The sequence below is a fragment of the Rhincodon typus genome, chromosome 5 (genome assembly GCF_021869965.1).
Source record: "Rhincodon typus isolate 14 chromosome 5, sRhiTyp1.1, whole genome shotgun sequence".
Taxonomy (NCBI): domain Eukaryota; kingdom Metazoa; phylum Chordata; class Chondrichthyes; order Orectolobiformes; family Rhincodontidae; genus Rhincodon; species Rhincodon typus.
In genome coordinates, this window is record NC_063336.1 from 55,746,758 (window position 1) to 55,767,852 (window position 21,095).

The window sequence follows — 21,095 nt, forward strand, 5'->3', positions numbered from 1 at the left end:
GGGGTAGTAGGAACTGCAGATGCTGGAGAATCTGAGATAACAAGGTCCATTTCTGAAGAACGTTCTAGGCCCGAAACGTCAGCTTTCCTGCTCCTCTGATGCTGCTTGGCCTGCTGTGTACATCCAGCTCTACACGTTGTTATCTCAGATTCTCCAGCATCTGCAGTTCCTACTATCTCTGAAACAAATTAACTGGTTCTCCTTTGTCTAACTTGCTGATTACCTCCTCAAAGAATTCTAACAGATTTGTCAGGTATGACCTTCCCTGGGAAAGTCTTGCTGACTCAGCCCTAGTTTACCAAGCACTTCCAAGTACCCTACAATCTCATCCTTAATAAAGGACTCAAATCTTACTAATGACTGAGGTCAGGATAACTAATCTATAATTTCCTGTCTTCTGCCTCCATCCCTTCTTAAACAGGAGTATAACATTAGGTTTTATCAAGTCTTCTGGAACTCTCCCTGACACCAGTGCTTCATCAATCAAAGTTTTGGAAAAAAATTCTGTAGCTCAGATTGTGGGTGTTGTCTATTTAATAGGCATCTGCGGATGAACAACAACAGGAGGACACAGTACGCCCTAACACACTGGCCACACTGCCCTACATCATGAACATATCGGAACTGACAACAAGATTCCTAAGACCACTAGGAATCATGGTGGCCCACAAGCCCACAGCCACTCTACGACAAACGTTTACAAGGATTAAAGAGCCCATTCCCACAACATGCAGAACCAACGTGGTTTACAAAATACCATGCAACAACTGCCACAAACATTACATCGGACAGACAGGAAGGAAACTAGCCATCAGAATACATGAACATCAACTCGCAGCAAAATGGCACGACAAACTTTCCTTAATATCAGTACAATCAGACAATGAAGGACATCAGCTTAACTAGGACAAGGTAACCATAGTAGCCCAAGCCAAACGTAGACACACACATGGGAATTCCTAGAGGTATGGTTCTCCACCCGTAATGCAATCTGCAAACATGTAGAATTGAACCCCACATACAAACCCATACAGATCAAAACCGGAAATGACACTACTCACGATAACGGACCAAACAGTATAAATTCCAAGCGGAGTAGAATAACACCGCTTCATCAGAGGCTCCACTGACAATGTTACCTAGCATGGTGATGAAGCATTTGAACGAGAACAAACCAGCTTGCCAGCAAGTCAACAACATCACCACCAATGCCTCCACTATCTACTGAACTATTTCATTCAGAACCAAAGGATGTCATTCATCCGGTCTGGGGGATTTATACACCTTTAGACCTTTCAGCTTCCCCATCACCTTCTCCTAAGGTGTCACACATTAGAATACTTGTAAGTTAAGAGCTCAAGTTGTTGGAGATTAAATATGAGGTTGGAAAGAGGATTAGCTAACTAACAGAAGATAGAGGGTTGGGAGAAGGGGTCATCTTCAGGATGACAGCCTGTAACTAGTGGAGTACCACAGGTATTGGTGCTGGGGACACAATTATTTACAATCATATTAATCACTTGGATGAAGAAAGTGAATGTCCTATAAGCAAATATGACAAAAATAGGTGGGACGGCAAGTGGTGAGGATGACACAGAGAGGGATACAGATATGATAAGCGAGTGGGCAAAAATTTGGCAGATATAATATAATGATGTGTGAAAACATGAGGTCATGCAGTTTTGCAGGAGGAGTAGAGGTGCTGAATTTTTCTGTTCATTTGTGGGATGTGGGTGTCGCTGGGTGGCCAGCATTTATTGCCCGTCCCTTGTTGCCCTTGAGAAGGTGGTGGTGAGCTGCCTTCTTGAACCGCTGCAGTCCACCTACTGTGCGTTGACCCACAATGTCATTAGAGAGGGAATTCCAGGAATTTGACCCTGCGACAGTGAAGGAACAGCGATATATTTAAAAGTCAGATGGTGAGTGGCCTGTAGGGGATATTGAAGATGGTGGTGTTGCCATATATCTGTTGCTCTTGTCCTTCTAGATGGAAGTGGTCATGGGTTAGGAAGGTGCTGTCTGAGGATCTTTGGTGAATTTCTTTGGTGAATTGTAGATAGTACACACTGCTGCTACTGAGCGGTGGAGGGAATGGATGCTTGTGGATGTAGTGCCAATCAAGCAGGCTCCTGGATGGTGTCAAGCTTCTTGAGTGTTGTCGGGGCTGTACTCATTCAGGCAAGTGGTGAGCATTCCATCACACTCCTAACTTGTGCCTTGTAGATAGTGGACAAGCTTTGAGGAGTCAGGAGGTGAGTTACTCACTGTAGTATTCCTAGCTTTTGGCATGCCCTTGTAGCAACTATGTTTATGTGGTGAGTCTAGTTGAGTCTCTGGTCAATGATTACCTCAAGGATGTTGCTAGTGGGGGATTCAGTGATGGTAACACCATTGAATATCAAGAGGCAGTGGTTAGATTGTTTCCTATTCGTGATAGTCACAGCCTGGCATTTGTGTGGCATGAATGTTAGTTGCCACTTGTCAGCCAAAGCCTGTATATTGTCCAGATCTTGTTGCATATGAACATGGATTGCTTCAGTACCTTAGGAGTCGCAAATGGTGCCGAACATTGTGCAATCATCGGCAAACATCCCCACTCCTGGCCTTATGATGGAGGGAAGGTCATTGATGAAGCAGCTGAAGATAGTTGGACTGAGTGAGGACACTACCCTGAGGAACTCCCACAGAGATGTCCTGGAGCTGAGATGATTGACCTCTAATAACCATGACCATCTTCCTATGTGTCAGGTATGACTCCAACCATCGGAGCATTTGCCCCCTGATACCCATTGATTCCAGTTTTGCTAGGGCTCCTTGATGCCACACTCAGTCAAATGCAGTCTTGATATCAAGGGCTGTCACTCTTCCCCATCTCTGGAATTCAGTTCTTTCATCCATGTTTGAACTAAGGGTGTAATGCGGTCAGGAGCTGAGTGGCCCTGGCAGAACTCAAACTGGGCGTCACTGACCAGGTAATTGCTGAGCAGGTGCTGCTTGATAGCGCTGTTGTTGACACTTTCCTTCACTTTATGATGATCAAGAATAGACTGATGGGGCGGTAATTGGCCGGGTAAGATTTGTCCTGCTTTTTTTTTAATGCACATGACATACTTGGGAAATTTCCACATTGTCAGGTAGATACCAGTATTTTAACTGTACTGGAACAGCTTGGCTCGGACAGTGGCAAGTTCTGGAGCATAGGTCTTCACTACTATTCCCAGAATGTTGTCAGGGTCTGTAGCCTTTGCAGTATCCAGTGTCTCCAACCATTTCTTGATATCACATAGTGTGAATTGAATTGGCTGAAGACTGGTACCTGCAATGCTGGGGACCACTGGAAGAGGCAGAGATGGATCATCCACTTGGCACTTCTGGATAAAGATCGCTGCGAATGCTTCAGCCTTATCTTTTGCACTGATGCGCTGGGCTCTTCCATCATTGAGGATGGGGATATTTGTGGAGCATCCTCCTCCAGTGAGTTGTTTAATTGCCCACCAGCATTCACGACTGGATGTGGCTGGACTGCAGAGCTTAGATCTGATCCGTTGGTTGTGGGATCGCTTAGCTCTGTCTATCACTTGCTGCTTATGCTGTTTGGCACGCAAGTAGTCCTGTTTGGTGGCTTCACCGGGTTTACACCTCATCTTCAGGTGCACCTGGTGCTGCTCCTGGCAATGCCCTCTGCTGAACCAGAGCTGATCCCCTGGCTTGATGGTAATGGCTGATTGGGGGATATGCCAGGCCATGAGGTTATAGATTGTGCTGGAGTACAATTCTGCTGCTGGTGACGGCCCACAGAACCTTGTGGATGCCCAGTCTTGAGTTGCTAGATCTATGCAAAGTCTGTCCCATTTAGGACGTGATAGTGCCTCACAAGACTATGAAGGTTATTCTCAATGTGAAGGCGAGACTTCATCTCCACAAGGGCTGTGCGGTGGTCACTCTTACCAATACTGACAATGGACAGATGCACCTGCAGCTGGCAGATTAGTAAGGATGAGGTCAAGTATGTTTTTCCCTCTTGTTGGTTCCCTCACTGCCTGCCGCAGACCCAGTCTAGCAACTATATCCTTTAGGAATTGACCAGCTCGATCAGTAGTACTGCTGCTGAGCCACTCTTGGTGGTGGACACTGAAATCCCCCACCCAGAGTACATTTTGTGCCCTTGCCATCCGCAGCACTTCCTCTAAGTGTTGTTCAACATTGAGGAGTACTGATTCAGCAGCTAAGGGAAGACGGTATGTGGTAATCAGCAGGTTTCCTTGCCCATGTTTAACCTGAAACCATGAGATTTCACGGGGTCCAGAGTCAATGTTGAGGACTCCCAGAGCAACTCCCTCCCGACTGCATATCTCTGTGCCGCCACATCTGCTGGGTCTGTCCTGCCGGTGGGATAGGACATATCCAGGGATGGTGATGGTGGTGTCTGGGACATTGTCTGTAAGGTAAAATTCCGTGAGTATGACTATGTCAGGCTGTTGCTTGACTAGTCTGTGAGACAGCTCTCCCAATTTGGGTTCTAACTCCCAGATGTTTGTGAGGAGGACTTTGCAGGGTCAATTCGGCTGTTTCTGCCGTTGTCTTTTCCGGTGCCTAGATCGATGGCAGGTGATCTGTCCAGTTTCATTTCTATTGAATATTATTTAACTAGAGAAAGACTGCAGAAAGCTACAGGATGGAGGAATTTGAGTGTATTAATTACAAAAAGCTAGCATTCAAGTTCAGCAGGTAGTAGGGAAAGCTACTGGAATTTTGGTCTTTATTTCAAAGGGAATGCAGTTTGAAAAGGAACTATACAAGACACTAGTCAGACCCCAGCTGGAATACTGTGAACAATTTTGGGCCCCTTATCAAGGGAATGATACACTGGCATTGGAGGTAGACAAGATCAGGTATGGAGGGTCTGTCTCATGTGGGCTAAGTTGGGCCTGTACTCATTGCTATTCAGAAGCATGAGGGACAACCTTATTGAAACATACAAGATTCTTTGGGAACTTGACAGACTGAATATGAAGAGGTTGCTTCCCCATGTGGGAAATTCTATTACCAAAGGATATATTCTCAAAAATAAAGGGATAGATAAGGAAGAATTTCTTCTCTAAGAAGGTAGTGAATTTTAGAACAAAAACAAAGTTGCTGGAAAAGCTCAGCAAGTCTGGCAGCACCTGTGAAGGAGAAAACAGAGTCAACATTTCGGGTCTGGTGACCCTTCGCCAGAAGTGAATTTGTAGAATTCTATGCCACAGAAGGATTTTAAAGCTAGTTCATTAAGTATTTTCAAGGTTGAGGTAGACAGATTTTTAATCAGTAAAAGAATCAAGGGGTATGAGGAAAGTGGAGTTGAGGATTGTGAGATCATCCATAAATGGCAGACTCGATGGGCTGAATAGCCAGTTTCTGCTCTTATGCCTTAGGGTCTTAAGGTCACAGCATCAATATTTTTCATGCTTCAAGAAGGTGACACTAATCATCAAGCCTTCAATTATTACCATGTGGTCTTGTACCTTGGGAGCACCACAAATAGTTGAAAAGAAAGTATAAACAATATAAATAGAAAATGGACAATTATTTTGTAACCTACTACAAATTAGGTTAAATTAGATAGAACTCAAATGAAATCAACACCGATTATTAATCAAACTATTCTAATTCCTCAGTATACTCACAGCACTGAGTTTTGAATTTTCATTGCGTCTGTGCACTTCTCAACAAGATTAGCTCAGTTTTCTATTGTAATTGTTGTTAGTTTGAACTCCAGTTTATGCTTTTTAAACTAGAAAACTTACTTTGTTTATTGAGTTAGATTACTTTCTTTATTTCTCAGGTTTGCCGCATTCCAAAACAATAGTCACTACCATTATCCGAGCAAGATATTCAATATTCCACCTCAATTAAATGTGCAGTGGTGGTATCCCATCACAAAGTGAGACGTCACAGAAGTAGAGGCTATTATGCACATGCTGGTTCTTTGTTTGAACTAACTAATTAATCCCACATACTGCTCTTTTTGCAGTAGAGATCTTAAAGAAAGACCCTTCTGCCCATCTCGTCTGTTCTAGTCAAATCAACCACCAAACCATTCTAATCCTATTTTCCAGAACTTGGCCTGTAGCCTTGTATGCCTTTGCTTCGCAAGTGTATATCTAAATACTTCTTAAATGTTAATGAGGGATTCTGCTACTTCCACCCTTACAAGCAGTGAGTTCCAGATTCCCACCACTCTCTGGGTGAAAAAGGTTTTTCTCACATCTCCTCTAAGCCTTTTGACCCTTAGCTTAAATCTACAACCCCTGGTCATTGATCCCTCCATCAAGACGAAACGTTTCTTCCTGTCTGTCCTATCTATATCCATCATAATTTTATAAATCTCAGTCATGGTCCCTTCCCCCACCCCCCACAATCTCCTCTATTCAAAGGAGAAGAACCACTGTCTGTCCAATCTCTCATCAAACTCCCTAGCCTAGGCAACATCCTGGTAAATCTCCTCTGCGTTCCCTGCAGTACTAATATATCCCTCCTATAATGTGAATTCCAGAACTGCACACAACACTCTTGATGTGGTCTCACCAACGTTTTATGGTTCCAGCATAACTTCCCTGCTCTTAATCTCTGTGCCTTGACTACTAAGATCAAGTTATACCATACTCCTTCTTAACCACTTTATAATCTGTCCCGATTCCTTAAGGGACTAGTTTAATGCACACCATAATGCTAACTTTCAGTATGTATTCCCTTGCCTTGTCTGTCCTGACCAAATACATCACCTCATGTTTATCTTTCTCTATAGACGAGCCTGCAAATGTTTTCTTTTTAAGTGTTTGTGGAAGTCTCTTTGACAGTTATGGCTGAATCTGCTTCTATCAACCTGACGTGTATTCCAGATTGTAATTTGCAGCGTAAATACTTTTCCTCATATTGCATCTGGTTAATTTACCAGAATTTTTTTGTGTCCTCTGGTTACCAGCACTGTCCCAATGGCAAGTTTTTCCTTATTTATTATATCCATGCTTTTGAAACACTGCTATTATATAGAACATAGAATAGTACAGCACAGTACAGGCCCTTCAGCCCACGATGTAGTGCCGACCTATTATCCTACTAAGATCAATCTACCCTGCATACCCTACATTTTACTATCCTCTACATGCCTATCCAAGAGTCGCTTAAAAGTCTCTAAAGTATCTGAGTCCACTACCACTGCCGGCAGCGCATTCCACACGCCCACCACTCTCTGTGTGAAGAACCTACCTCTGACATCTCCCCTATACCTTCCTCCAATCACCTCAAAATTATGCCCCCTCATAATAGTCATTACCGCCCTGGGAAAAAGTCTCTGACTATCCACGCTATCTATGCCTCTCCTCATCTTGTACACCTCTATCAAGTCACCTCTCATCCTTCTTTGCTCCAATGAAAAAAGCCATAGCTCACTCAACCTTTCCTCATAAGACCTGCTCTCCAGTCCAGGCAGCATCGTGGTAAATCTCCTCTGCACCCTCTCTAAAGCTTCCACATCTTTCCTATAATGGGGTGACCAGAACTAAACACAATATTGCAAGTGTAACCTCCTCTTAACCTCTATGCTCTGTGCACAATAACTCCAGTTTCTGTACTCATTATAAATAACTGAAGTCACGTATGTCTGTTAAATCTTCCTGCATCCTTTCAAAAAGAAAGTACGGTGCCCAGAATTGACCATAACATTCTAGATGGGATCTAGCCAGTGTTTTATGAAGGTTCAGCATAACTTCCATACTTTTGAACCAATTACTATTAATAAAACCAAGAAGCCCATATACCATTTAAGTATTTGACTGTTTGCCCATGCACCACCCACTCTGTACCTACAAACCTAATGCTTACCGTGCTGAAAGACTGGAATTTAGTTGAAGTTGGCAGAAGCCTCCTAAGCTTTCACAGAATAAATATACATGTTACTGCAACAGCAACTTTCATTTAAACAGGGCCTTCAGTTTACTGTGTTCCCAAGACACTGCACAAGAGTATACTCAGGCAAAAATATCACAGAAAATAAGTCATCAGGGAGACAACTTGTGTCAGAATTCAAATAATGCACATAAATTGCTAAATGAGCCATCATTGCAGTCTATCTTCCGGTATTGTTATGGTTAGTTCACACCTTCGTAATGGGCAATGAAGAATGGACTGTTAAAAATGACAAACAATAATTTACGTTTAATCTGTATAAATTGAATGTCAAACATTTCATCTGCTTTTACAAAGCTTATAACACGTGCATCACGTCACAGAAGAGAAATCAGTTTAAAACGTTTCCTATACGTTCAGTTGTTACCCCTCCCCCCCATTTCCTTTACTTAAAATAAGCCATGATCTCTGCCCAAACCTTAAGAAGCATACTCATCAAATACAAGATCAGTTAAAAATAAAGCACACTGACACCTAGCACATCAACCTTCTCTAGCTTGAGTTTTTAATTTGGAAAACAAAATCCTGTAAGCAATCGACTAACTTACTTGTTTTCCTCATGGTCTCCACATAACTTTAGCTCAAACAGTACTTCGATGCATCAGGAAGTTGCGGTGCCTGGGGTAAGTTACAAAACCCTTTTAGACAGGAACTTCGATTTCAGTCACTTACTGCAATCGGGACGTTTCTCACACACACAGAATGCAATTTCTGCTGTTTGGAATGAAGACAGCATCACATTTTACACCCACGGTTATTTAACAACAGATTGTCAAACGCAGCCTTTACCTGCCTTTAAAGACTAATGACAGAAAGCAAACAGAAGAGGAAACACTTCGCCATCTGTTGTTGCTGAGTGATAACATTTTCTCCAATGGCCAATTAATACAATTAGATAACAGAATAATAAGGGACAAATGGCACAGTCTTTTTAAGTTAAGAACACATTACACTCATTGCAAACACACTGAACAGGCCACTTTTTGTTTGGATAAAGTAGAGGCAGAAGAATCGCGGATCTTCGTGAAATGACTTGATAAACAAATTCCGGAAAAGAGTTAAATTTCCTACAGGAAATGGATGAGGGATGGAGAGTCATGTGTGGTCCAGCACATGAGGTTCCTCTCTACTTCCAATCCCACTCACTCATGCTAGGATGCTTGCTCTTTCTTCCAATTTTGTCGCAAGCAAATATAGGCTGGATCCCTGTCTAGTTTCTCTTCGTAACATTTCCAATAAGCAGTTACCAGAATGGAACCTGTGTAGCATCAGTGTCACAATCTGGTAAAAAGGTTTTTTATTAAAATAGTCATTTCTCCTTCCAAAATAGATCCAAACACCTCCCATTTCAGGCCTCAGGATTAACCAGAGACCTTCAAAGATGTTGAGCACACTGGTTGTCTAACAGAAGGCAATGGTTCTGAAATAGTTAATGTTGAAGTTCCTTTAGTTTCACGAATTTGGTGATTTCACGGAGCCTTTGGATGGAGAAACAGTAAGTTTTGCAGGAAGTCCTGATGGAGACGGATGTAAAGTATCTGGTTCCTGATAGTTGTAATTATATTTCACTAGTTCATGTCACGTGTTAATTGTACCTATTGCTATCATGTAATAAACTGTACAGTGATATGAAAGATGTGCCTCTCCTTGGTATGACTCCCATGTGATCTATGCTCTACCACTGATAACTGGACAGACCCATAGACTCAGCACAGAGAGAAAGGAGGATTGGTGGCAGTGAACTATCTTAGAAGCCATCAGTGGTTCCTATCCAGAGATGTGACATGCTACCGATGCTAGCAGCTGTTTATATAAAGATTCCTTTTGTGCTGTAAAAGAACAATTCTCTTTATTTCCAGTGCGGAGAAATGAACCCTGATGCAGGAAGTGGGACGGGAGTTATGACTGTTTCACAGAGCTGGGAGTAAGCCCTGTCTCATTGCTACTCCACTGAGTAGAGGAAAATCCCATCTGACAGAATCTGTTTTACCTCTGTCCACCCACTGGAAAGGAGAAAAGTGGGTAGTTAGAGTGGGCAGATTTCTTACTTGCCAGGAGTTGTTGTTGTAAATTTTAAGCTCTACTGAACAGGCAGCAAGGACCCACCCAGAGCTGGTAGGGTCCTTCCTCACAACTGCAGTCAGAACTTGATGACAGCCTCATCATTTAATTACAATTTTAACTGGAAATCTGAAAGTTGAAGACACTGTAGCTTTCTCGCCAGATGTAAACAGACTCAAAGGCCAAAAAGGTATCTTGCTTCTACTTCTTTGTAGAGACTAGGAGAAACATAGACCTTTCTTGAAGTGTATCCATCAATTCCCAAGTGTGATCTGTTTCTGGGGGCCATCTTGTAGAGGTCCTACAAGACACTTCTTGCATTGTTAGTTGGTCATTACGGTGGGTAGGTTGTCAGAGGAATTTAAATGGGTGTGGTCTTGCAGAAGGGGTGTTTCCAGCACATTCACTGCCCCCCAGTTAATAACCTCCCTGCAGTAAAATCAGGAACAATGTGCTTGAAAAAAAGTGTCTATTTATGTAACACCACTAATGTAGCAGAACAGCCCAGCAACATTACAATCAAAATTTTGGCTTGCAGCAACAAGGAGATATGACCAAAAGGTTGAATAAGTCTTAAGGATGTCTCAAAAGTGAATAGAGGTATGGAGATTTGGGAATTTCAGGTTTTACAGTCTTAATCAGTGAAGGGATGATTGCTGATGGCAGAACAGTTAAAGTCTGAATTCCATACACTATAGAATTGCAGGAGTACAGAGACCTTAAATGGTTGTTTGATTGGACCCTAGGTTGGAAACAACAGGAGTGAGCATTTTTACAAGGTCTAGAGGCAATATAGATTAGTAAGTCCAGTGGTGATGGACCAATGGGACTTGATGAAAGGTCAGACATGATTTACATGATCTTTTTCTTTATATGCAAACAAAAAAAACCAAAGAACATTCTCAAGTTAGCAATATCCCTGCAGTGAATGGCTGCATGACCTTGTATTTATACAGCCTCTATCCCCAATTCAAGACATCCTAAAATACTTTATAGCCAATGAAATATTATTATTAAATTTACTATTGTAATAGTGCATACTTTCACACATTTGAGCTACAGTGAAATAATTTATATTGTATCATCAAAATTGGAATAGGAGTCTGCACTAACACTAACAATTGCAATATATCTGACCAAGAAAAATTATATAAACCAAAAAAGGAAGTATTAAGGAATTATCAAAATTTATAGTCACTATTGCAAAAAGCTACAAAAGTAATGAACAAATAGGTATTTGATGGACTGAATTACATACTTTGACTATCATCTGTGTTTGGCATGAAATTGTCAGAAACATATGTTTTTTTTACAGTAAATAGGTCAAGTGCATTTACCTGTTCATGTTTGTGATTGCTAATATTGGATTTAAAAATCAAAATATTTAGTACTGTTTTAGCTCCATCAGTGATTATGGCAAGTTTTAAATAATCTTATTGAAGTTAATGCTGTAATTCTGAAAAGCAAAATAAAACTAGTGGGGCAATTTATCTTGGGTCAAGAATTGGGAGTCCAGATCAGGTAATGACACTTAAACAGCTGGCTCTCAATGATAGTCTTCCCATCCAACCAGCAGGAATTAGATCATCCATCAATATACATGTAGGAATTAGAAATGTTGGAAATGGTGATATTTAAGTGATTGCAGGTGATCCATGGAGACCTGCAGCCAGGGAGGATGGAAATCCTGGGGCAAAGGAGGCCTGTGATATCCTTGTTTGGCAATGAGGAATGCTTTAAAATATCTTTAGTAAGAGGTAGAAACTTCCCAAGATCTTACCTCCCACTTGCATTTTCCTGCTGGAAGAGTTCAGGATGAGAAATCAGCCTTTCAATTTCTAAAATAAGTAGTTTACCATCACTGGGTCAAAATCCTGGAATTCCTGCTGGAACCACGTTGTGGGTCGACCTACAACACATAGACATGCAGTGATTCAAGTAGTCAGCTCACCATCACTTTCACAAGGTCAAATAGGGATAGGCAGTACGTTCTGGCCCAGCTAGCAATGTCCACGTCCCAAGGGTGAATGAAAAAAAGTGTTTGGAACATACTTTAGAAACCTACTTTTAACTAGTTAAATAATCACATTTTAGTTTCATTTGGCATCTTAACAGGCCTTGGTTTGGTTTTATGCCATGTTATGAGGATGTAATTTTTTTTTTACCACAGAGTCTTCCACTCTTAATTAACTATGCAGCAGAAACAGCTGTGCACTGTCAAAATTGCTAGAGTGAGGGATTTTGTTACCACTGTCCTTTACCAACCTGAAAATGGGATAGTAGTAGAAGAATGTCACAAACTTCCCACTATTTGCTTTTTTCAGCATATCTTGGCCTTGATATCCTAGTCTCAGTGTGGTAGGAGCAGTTGGCAACCCAGATATCACCTGAACCTTAACCTGCCTATCCATCTGACACCCTGCTCCCCATAGCCACCTGGCATACTATCCCTTACCAACCTTTGCCCCAAACCACTACCTCACCATGCGCCCCCCACCCCCATCATCTGCCACTTTTACAAACCTGACACTCGCATCACCCCAACAATCATAATTGTGGGTAGAGGTATACTGCCAACAATTGTCTTTCCTTTGACTGGCTCTAAAGGCATAATTCATTCACAGTGGTAGCAAATCAACCACCACTGAGTCTTAACAAGAAGAGGTTCTTGATTGAACAAGATGTATGATAGCAATTAAGTACAAGTTACATTAGTCTGGTGGTTATTGTTACTAAGACTACAGCGGTCCTATGGATGAAAACTTCACTCCACAAGATTCTAATATATTCAGCCTTAGCCCAAGACTATACAACTATATCAGATTGCGTGGAGTTTCACCTAATAGGCAGTGTTTACTGAGACCCATGACTGCAGACAATTGTGCATATAGGCACACGACTCCACACCCAATATTTCAACATTTGGAATTTATATGTGATGTCACATCAAAATTCAGCATTGCATATGCACGGGGAAGTGCACAGGCTTTTGAAATAGGTTTCAGCGCTGCGATGTAAGACTGCAGGACATGGGATGGGGGAATCCCTGGATGGAGGAGGGCCCAGGAGCTGGGACGCCCTCCTCCCCCTCCCACTGTGTACCCTAGTCCCCTGCTCCCCTCATCCCGCACACCCGCTTCGTCCAGCTCTTCTTGCATCATAATCAACCCACCCCTTGTCTGGGCGCGAATCTCTCCCCTCCCAGTCCCGTTCTTGTACCCCCTTCCCCTCTTGTGTTCCCATTTCGTCCCCCCCCCACCTAATTAATAATGAAATGTGCACATGTGATTTAAAACAATGAGGATCCTGACAGCCTGGCAGGTGTGGGGTGCCAATGTTCTGGATGGGGGTGAGTGCAGCCGATGCATTGGAGTGTACCCTGTAATATTGTTGCGTGTTGTCCAAGGTGACAGTTTGGAGGAGCAAGCAGCAAGCTTGCTCTAACTTTCATGTTGGGAATTCCTGGTGTCTAGTTTCCTCATGATGGGAGATAGGATAGGAAACTACACATTAACCAGGTGAGATCTGCAGTTATGGATGCTGCTAACAAACAATAATCCCACTCAAGAGGCATCTCGCCACTTCGTCTCAACATCCAGAACTCGTTGCTCCTGGTGTCAAGAAAGACCTCACTAGACTTCTCACACGATTCTGCCATAGATTTCACCTTAGCCTATTTCTCATCTTAGCCCATGTTGTTCAGAGACCTATAAGAGTCCGGCCACCGTTACTCATGTAGTAGTGACTAATGAGTTTAGAATACCTTCCACAAAGGACATTGTATAGCACTTAGCTGCTGTTTAAAGATAATGGAATCTGTGGAGCTGCCACGAGGTTTGGTGAAACTATTTACAGTCACAGAGTCATACAGCACAGAAACAGACCCTTCAATCCAACTCGTCCGCACCGACCACACATCCCAATCTGACCTAGTCCCATTTTCCATATTCCTCTAAACTCTTCCTATCCATCTACCCTTCAAATGTTGTAATTGTACTCTTGGCCACCTCTTCCTCTGCCAGCTCGTTCCATACACACACCACCCTCTCGTGTGATAAAGCTCCAGATTTTTAAGATTATTACTTTTGTTTTCACAAGGCTTCTTGTAGCTTCAAAATGATAGTAGAAATCAATTGTTCAGCGAGTTTATTCAGTATTAATATGAAAAAGGAAAAAGAAACCATAACAGTCCCTGCCAGAGTTCATTAGCAAAACTAGGTTAAATTTGTAGTGGTGTATTAGAGTGATGCAATTAGTGTCTGCAAACTTATTTGCTTCCATCTTTTTTATTGCTAGAATCTGTGTGTATTACTGTTCAATTAATTTGTGCTTTCAGGAGTTAAAACTGGCATCAAAATAGGTTTGTAGGAGTACATTGTATAATTGACAATATACAGATGTGTGTATGGGTTACATTCCATCCAAACTAGAGACAAAGGAGATTTTCTAGTTGCAGTTAATGCCTGAAATTGAATATAAGACAGGAGTAGGTCAATTAGCCCTTCATCCTGCTTCACTGTGCAATCAGATTATGGCTGATATACCAACTCTATTTCCTGCCTTTGCACTGTATTTCTTGATGTTTTAATTGTAGCAAAAAACCTATATACCTTTGTTTTGAAAGCTTTAAGTGTTTTACAATTCACAGCTTTTAGTGGAGAGGTCCGAATATCTACCACTTTCTCTGAAAAATTGCTTAACAATGTTGCACTTGAGTGCCCCAACTCTTAATTGAATCATCAATGGCAGTTATATTTATTCTCTGATGATGTGTACTTCTGCTAATTAGTATCATTATCTGCATTGATTGGCACATTTTGTGGGTGGCACAGTGGCTCAGTGGTCAGCACTGCTGTCTCACAGCACTAGGGAACTGGGTTCAATTCCAGCCTCAGGTGACTGTCTGTGTGGAGTTTACACGTTCTCCCTGTGTCTGTGTAGATCCCCTCTGGGTGTTCTGGTTTCCTCCCACAGTCCAAAAACATGCAGGTTAGGTAGATTGGCCATGCTAAGTTGCCCTGCAGTGTCCAGGGATGTGTAGGCTAGGTAGAGTAGCTGTGGGGGATGCCGGGTTACAGGGATAGGGTAGGGGTATGTCTTATCGGATGCTCCTCAGAAGGTCAGTGTGGCTCAATAGGCCAAATGGCCTTTTTCCACACTGTAGGCATTCTATGAAAATGCACAATGCTTTCTTTTATTAAAATGTAAGAAGAGTTAAACATAAAGTATACATTTGCAACAGGTGATTGATGCAGGTAAACGACAAATATTCTTTCAGTTTGAATCCTGCTACAAATCCAAACCCCTTGAATAATGTTTGAAATAATTAATGATGATGAAGCAAATTAAAATCTAACAGCAATAAACTCAAAGCAGAGCTCAATTCTGATCCAGGTTTTCATTTCAACAATCTAATTGCCCAGTAGGAGATTAAATCAAAGATTAATTAAAACTTTCAGTTGAGATGGTGGTGATTTTCTCGCTCTGTTTAAGCTGAATTGCATGGAGTTCAGCTGGGTTCAATGTGAATAGGTGCTGAATAATAAAGTTTGCAGATTCAGCAACAAATTACTGTATTCCCTGAACTTGATGGTAATCCTGCATATTTTTCCCTAAAGTATTTTGTGTCTGTTAACAGCAGAAGTGAAGGTTAAAGAAGGTTAAACAATAATTGTATAAATGAAAATGTCAACTGAATGCACTACATTCTGAATATTACACAGCAGTGGCAACATCCTGATTTATAGCAGCTCTAAATTCAAGACTACAAATTTGGGACAATTGATTCTTGAATGAATTTCAAAGACCTGAAAATGTCAAGATTTCCATTATTTTCAGAAATTCAAAGGCATTTTGTTTGCTTTTGGAAAGATTTTGTACCAAATGAGAAACATGGCCAAAGTAGACAGCTACAGGAATAATCTCAGGCCAGTTCTGATCCTTAACCAATCTGGGGTGAAATGTGAATAAAATATTTGCAGCACCAGAAGGAGCTAGAGCCAAGAAATTACTTTTAACATGATTAATCCTCCTTTAAAAATTACTGCAATGAATCACGAATTGAACATATACATAAACAAAGTTTTGCAGCATTTCCAAAGGTTTTAAATGGAGAAAGGTAAAATATTTAATATTATTGAGTAGCAGAAATAATTTATTTTATTGCATTATTCAAACACTTCTCTGTCTAATTATTGCAAATTTTAATTAACTAGTTCTCATATCTCTGGTCATGACATTCAGTGCTTGCTTTTTGGATTATTACTTCATTATTTTTCGACTAAGAGATGTCAATTCCCACAATTCCCCACCTACAGCTTATTTCCTGTGGTACAACTTATGCTTAGAAGTCTGAAACACCTTAATGGGGCTGAATATAGATGTTGGTACTTAGAAGCAAGACATGTGTGATGATTCATAAATCTTAAGAAAAGAATGTTAAGCAGGGGACATTATCAAAGAAAGTGAACCTTGCATGTTGTGGCCAGAGAAATAAAGTACAGCCGACATTTAATTAATACAATGTAAGAATGCCATACCGCAGGAGTTTCATTTCCCTTTTAAAAAAAAGCTTTTACTGAGAAGGAAATAGGAAACAGGAAGCCTCTCTGTTTTTAAGGTTATTACTGTGCTTCATTAAATATTAAGAAAGACAAGCTCCGTTGGAACAAATAACAGCCAGCAAATTCACCAAAAAATCCAAACATAGAAACATTATTTTTATGTTTCTTTTAAAATTTAAAACCATTGCATTAAATATATTGATTGAATGAAACTTATTCATACTGCACTACATTATTGGTCTGATTCAATCTGTCCATTTCCAAGTTGACTGAAATGGATGATTTCATTTTAATTGTGAAGCCTTCATTGAAAAACACTTATGACAACCACTGTAGTTGATCTTGACAAGAACCAACAACAACTTGTGGGAACTGTGCAAGTTGAGCAAATGGTCAGTAAAACATGTTGGTAGCCATCTGCAAAACAATATCTTCAGTAAAGCTTTAATGATCGTGCCTAACTTTCAAAACATGACTTGCCCTAGCTTCCTGATTTTCGAACGACTTGTTTTGGATGGGAAGTATATGCATATTTTTATGGGGAGTATGTTATTTAACTAAGCTATGGGATGTAACAGATGAAGATCTAGATATCCTTAATTTGGTTTAATGTTAGAATAAGGCCAGATAAGAGAATTTAGGTGAAGGATACAATTCTGCCATTCTATCTCAAGAATGGATCTAAAGAACCTGTCTCAACTGAGGTTTCAGAACAAGAATTAGTGGATCAATGTAATAGTTACATTTGTCAAAATGTGTTTAGTGCCCGGACTGCAACTGATAATTTGTAACATCCTTCCCAGAAAATATTGATATCTTTTTTTTTACTTTCAATGCTCTTAAAACAGCACAGCCCTCATTTGGCATCAAATGTTCACATTTGGAATGAATGAAGCACTCAAAATTAGTGAAGTGCTTGAGGGCATCTTGAGGCATCAAAATGCATCTTTCCAGTTGGTGTCAAAATTCCTATATAGGCATCAAATCTCCACGGCATCAAAAGGAAGCCCTGATAAGCATCAAATTAGCATGAATGCAATCAGTAACCCATACATTTAAAAGCACAAAGAATTAATAGCAAGCAAGATTTGAATTTATTATTCTTTTTATTCAGTGCAGGAAATCTTTTCACTCTGTGTGTCATAAAACATATAAAACCAGAAAACTATAAAAAACAATAAACTATAAAAACAATAAAAACCATAAAGAAAATCCTGATCCCCATCAGTTCTTAATTAGTTGCATGCCACCCATGACTTGACCCTAATCATGGTAGATCCTGGACAAACACCTTGTGCAGCAATTGCTGATAGTGTGGTTAGGCTCTCACACACTCATTACTGGCACTCCAGCTTTTACATGATGGTGTCTCATGAACAAAGTTGAGATGTATTTACCGGGCCAACTCATCTTCTTGAATACCTCTTGCTCATCAGCTGCCTCCACCACCTCAACCATGTCTTGCCCCTTCTCTTCTGTATTGATTTCCTTCTCTGCCTTGGACTTGATGCCATCTGTGCTGCCTTCTCCACTGCGTCAGCTTCCACGGCTGATGTTGCTGCCCCCTAGCTCTGCGGCCTCGCCCTCAATCTGCTGTGTGCCTCCTCTCTCATTTCTTCAATTGAGTAGCTGACTCGGGTGCTGTTGCCTCCTCCTCCAGGTGACCATCTCAGGGTCCAGGATAAATAAAGGAATGCTTCACTGGAGTTGGGGTGATGGACTCTGTTTCCATCTGTCTCTCTTTTTCATTCCCTACTCTCATTGCCGACTCTTAATTTCTGTAAAAATAGCCTCCAAGATAACGTGTAAGAATTTCTATCACCAACACTGTTAATCCGCAGGTCTTTCACAGACCTTAATATTTAATGCCTGATTTTTCACTGCATTGATTTTGTGGGAGAGAGAGGATGGGGGCAGAAAAAGATGAGGTGGTGACAGAAGGATCAGGTGAACAATCTATTGGAGGAGACATTGGGGGAATCTGAGCTTGGGCAGGTAGGAGAAATCAGGATGAACTTAATCCTGGGGAGGGAGATCGGGGAAAGTAGACTTAATCTGAGAGGGAAGACATTTCATTTTAAGTCCAATCTACAGTTAGTAATGCTGACTGTAATCTTTTAGTTCCTATAATATTCCTATAATTCCCCTAAGTTCATATCATGATTTAAATTTTGAATTGAGGATTAATGTAACAATGAATTTGACTGGATGAATATACCATGGTAAGATGGGAGGGTGGGGAATTCTAAAAATAATAGATCCATTAACAGTGTGAGGTCTCCTAAAGTATGCATATTCCTGACCACCCATATATGGGTACTGGAGAAAATTAAAAGGGAGGTATATGCATTCATACCTTTTCAATATTATCTGCATAATGACTGATTTAGAGTCAACATAGCACATATCACATCAGTTGAGGTTGAGAAAAATCCATGACACAACTGATGGCAACTGAAGTATGTAACTTCTTCAAATTTTGTCTTGTACTCACTGAGTTTTGCATACATTAACTTCAAATGTTGCAGAGTTTGAGCGCTATTTGACGCTAATTGATGACAATGGTGTCAGTTGATAATGATTTAGGATATCAAATTGTAGCTATATGATTGTATTTGTGTGTAGTTATTCTCAGATGATAGCTGAATGAATGCATTTGTGTGCGAATGAAGTCAAATAATGCCTAATGATTGTTTTGAGAGCAAATGAAAGCTTTTAACGCATATGATGTCAAAATAGGATTTTTTAAATTTTTTGTGCCAGCGACAGACAGACAAGTCCTGCTGAGTCCTGAGGGGGTGGGAAGGGGAGGAGAGAGAGTGAAGTGGAGGGGAAGGAGCGGGGTAAACCTGTTGCAAGTAGCAATGGAGCTGCAGCTGCCATAGTCACTGAGGAGCCCATCCATAGGCCGTAGAGTGGTCAGGAAGGCATTCCTGAGAAGCCTACGAGAGCCTAACTAGCAGTCTCTATTGGGAGATACACAAGAGTGGCTTCCAGGCTGAGGGACTTCAGTAGCTTCGTTAAACTGGAAAAACTTCCAAAAATAGCAATGTGTTAATAACCTTATTATCTGAGTAGAGAAAAAAAAACTCAAGGCTAAGGAGAAAAGGCAAGGGCGTGTGACTTCCTGGTTTTCTCTTACAGGGGCTAGGATGACATGGCAGGCCAAGTGGCCTCCTCTGTGCTAAAACCATTCCATGATCTGACAATTATACAATTCAATCATGAAATGCCACCCTATTTCACATTCCCTTGGGTTTTGTCTTCCATTGGCTTCAAAGACAAACAAAGGGATTGCTAATGCTGTCGTCGGATCTATACCAGAGCAATTTCACCCTATATTTAGTTAGCAGATAATTTATAGGATGAATATATGTTTCCACAGGCTCATGAGTGAATCGTTTTTGCAATTCATCCAGAATTTTCTCAATATTCTCCTGGATCTTGGGCAGAAAAAGTTGCTCTCCTATCCACAGCGAATCTAAACTCCCTCAGAAATATTAGCAAGAGTAAGCAATGTGGACCCTTCAAGCCTGTTCTTTCAATGTCATGGATGACTATTCATCTCAATTCTACTTTCCTACCTAATATCCCTGGAATCCCCTAAAGTCCATAAACTTAAATCAGCATGGAATATATCTCACAAAAGAGCAGCTAAAGCAATGTGGTCACAGATTTCCAAGATTCACATCTTGAGTGAGAGAATTGCTCCTTATTTCAGTCTTAATTAATCAATGTCATATCCTCAGACTGCACTCATTAATTTTAGACTGTCCAGTCAGAGAAACAGCCTTGCAGTATCAACTGTCAAGCCCCTTCAGATTGATTTACATTTCGATGAAATTGCCCACATATTGCAGAATAGCTGGGACTTATGAACCTGAGGAGAGTTCCATGTGACTGCAGTTTTGCTCTTTCTGATATTTCACAGTGTTTTCTACAACCTATCCCAGCTGTTTTTGCGGTTCCTTGAGGTCCGTTCTGCTGAATTTTGATGATGTTCTGCCACCCCAACATGTGCTTTACTTTCCTGTGCACACACTGTCCTTAGGGCAACAGTCAAGGTCAATGTGGACTCTGCTAGATCCACCCACAGTCCACAAAATGGAAGCACTTAAAGCATTTTTTTTTAATTTCTGGACTCAGATTTTCCCTGATGAGCACAAAATTGCTTCTCCATCAATGGTGAAAACATGTTTTTCAAGAAAAGGTTTCTTTATTCCTGAAGGTCCAGGGACTGCTCAGGGAAATTTCTGTGTGCTCAAGTTGGCAAAACTGTGAATTTGATTGAATCTGCTAGCTCATTCAGTGTGAACTTTCATACTGCCCTGCACAATACCATTGGCTAGCTTTCAAGTTCACACAATTAAATCAAGCTGCATTATCCCAGTGTCTAGTTACCTGCAGCCACTAGAGAATGAAGTCAATAATTCTGCCACTGGGATAAGGAAGACTGATTTAATAATGTAACAGGTAGTGAGCTCCTGGGCACAGGTCTCCTGGAACTTAACTTAAATTGGCATT

General features: G+C 41.0%; 1 protein-coding gene across 1 annotated transcript in view; it reads right to left on the bottom strand.

Annotated features, from left to right (window-relative positions):
* cep85l (centrosomal protein 85, like) overlaps positions 1-8,595 on the bottom strand; it is a 286,175-nt gene extending 277,580 nt beyond the window's left edge. The window contains exon 1 of the mRNA XM_048597366.1: positions 8,496-8,595. Coding sequence (XP_048453323.1) covers positions 8,496-8,508 — 13 coding nt within the window. The 5' untranslated portion in view covers positions 8,509-8,595. The remainder of the gene's footprint in view (positions 1-8,495) is intronic.
* Positions 8,596-21,095: the final 12,500 nt, after the last annotated feature.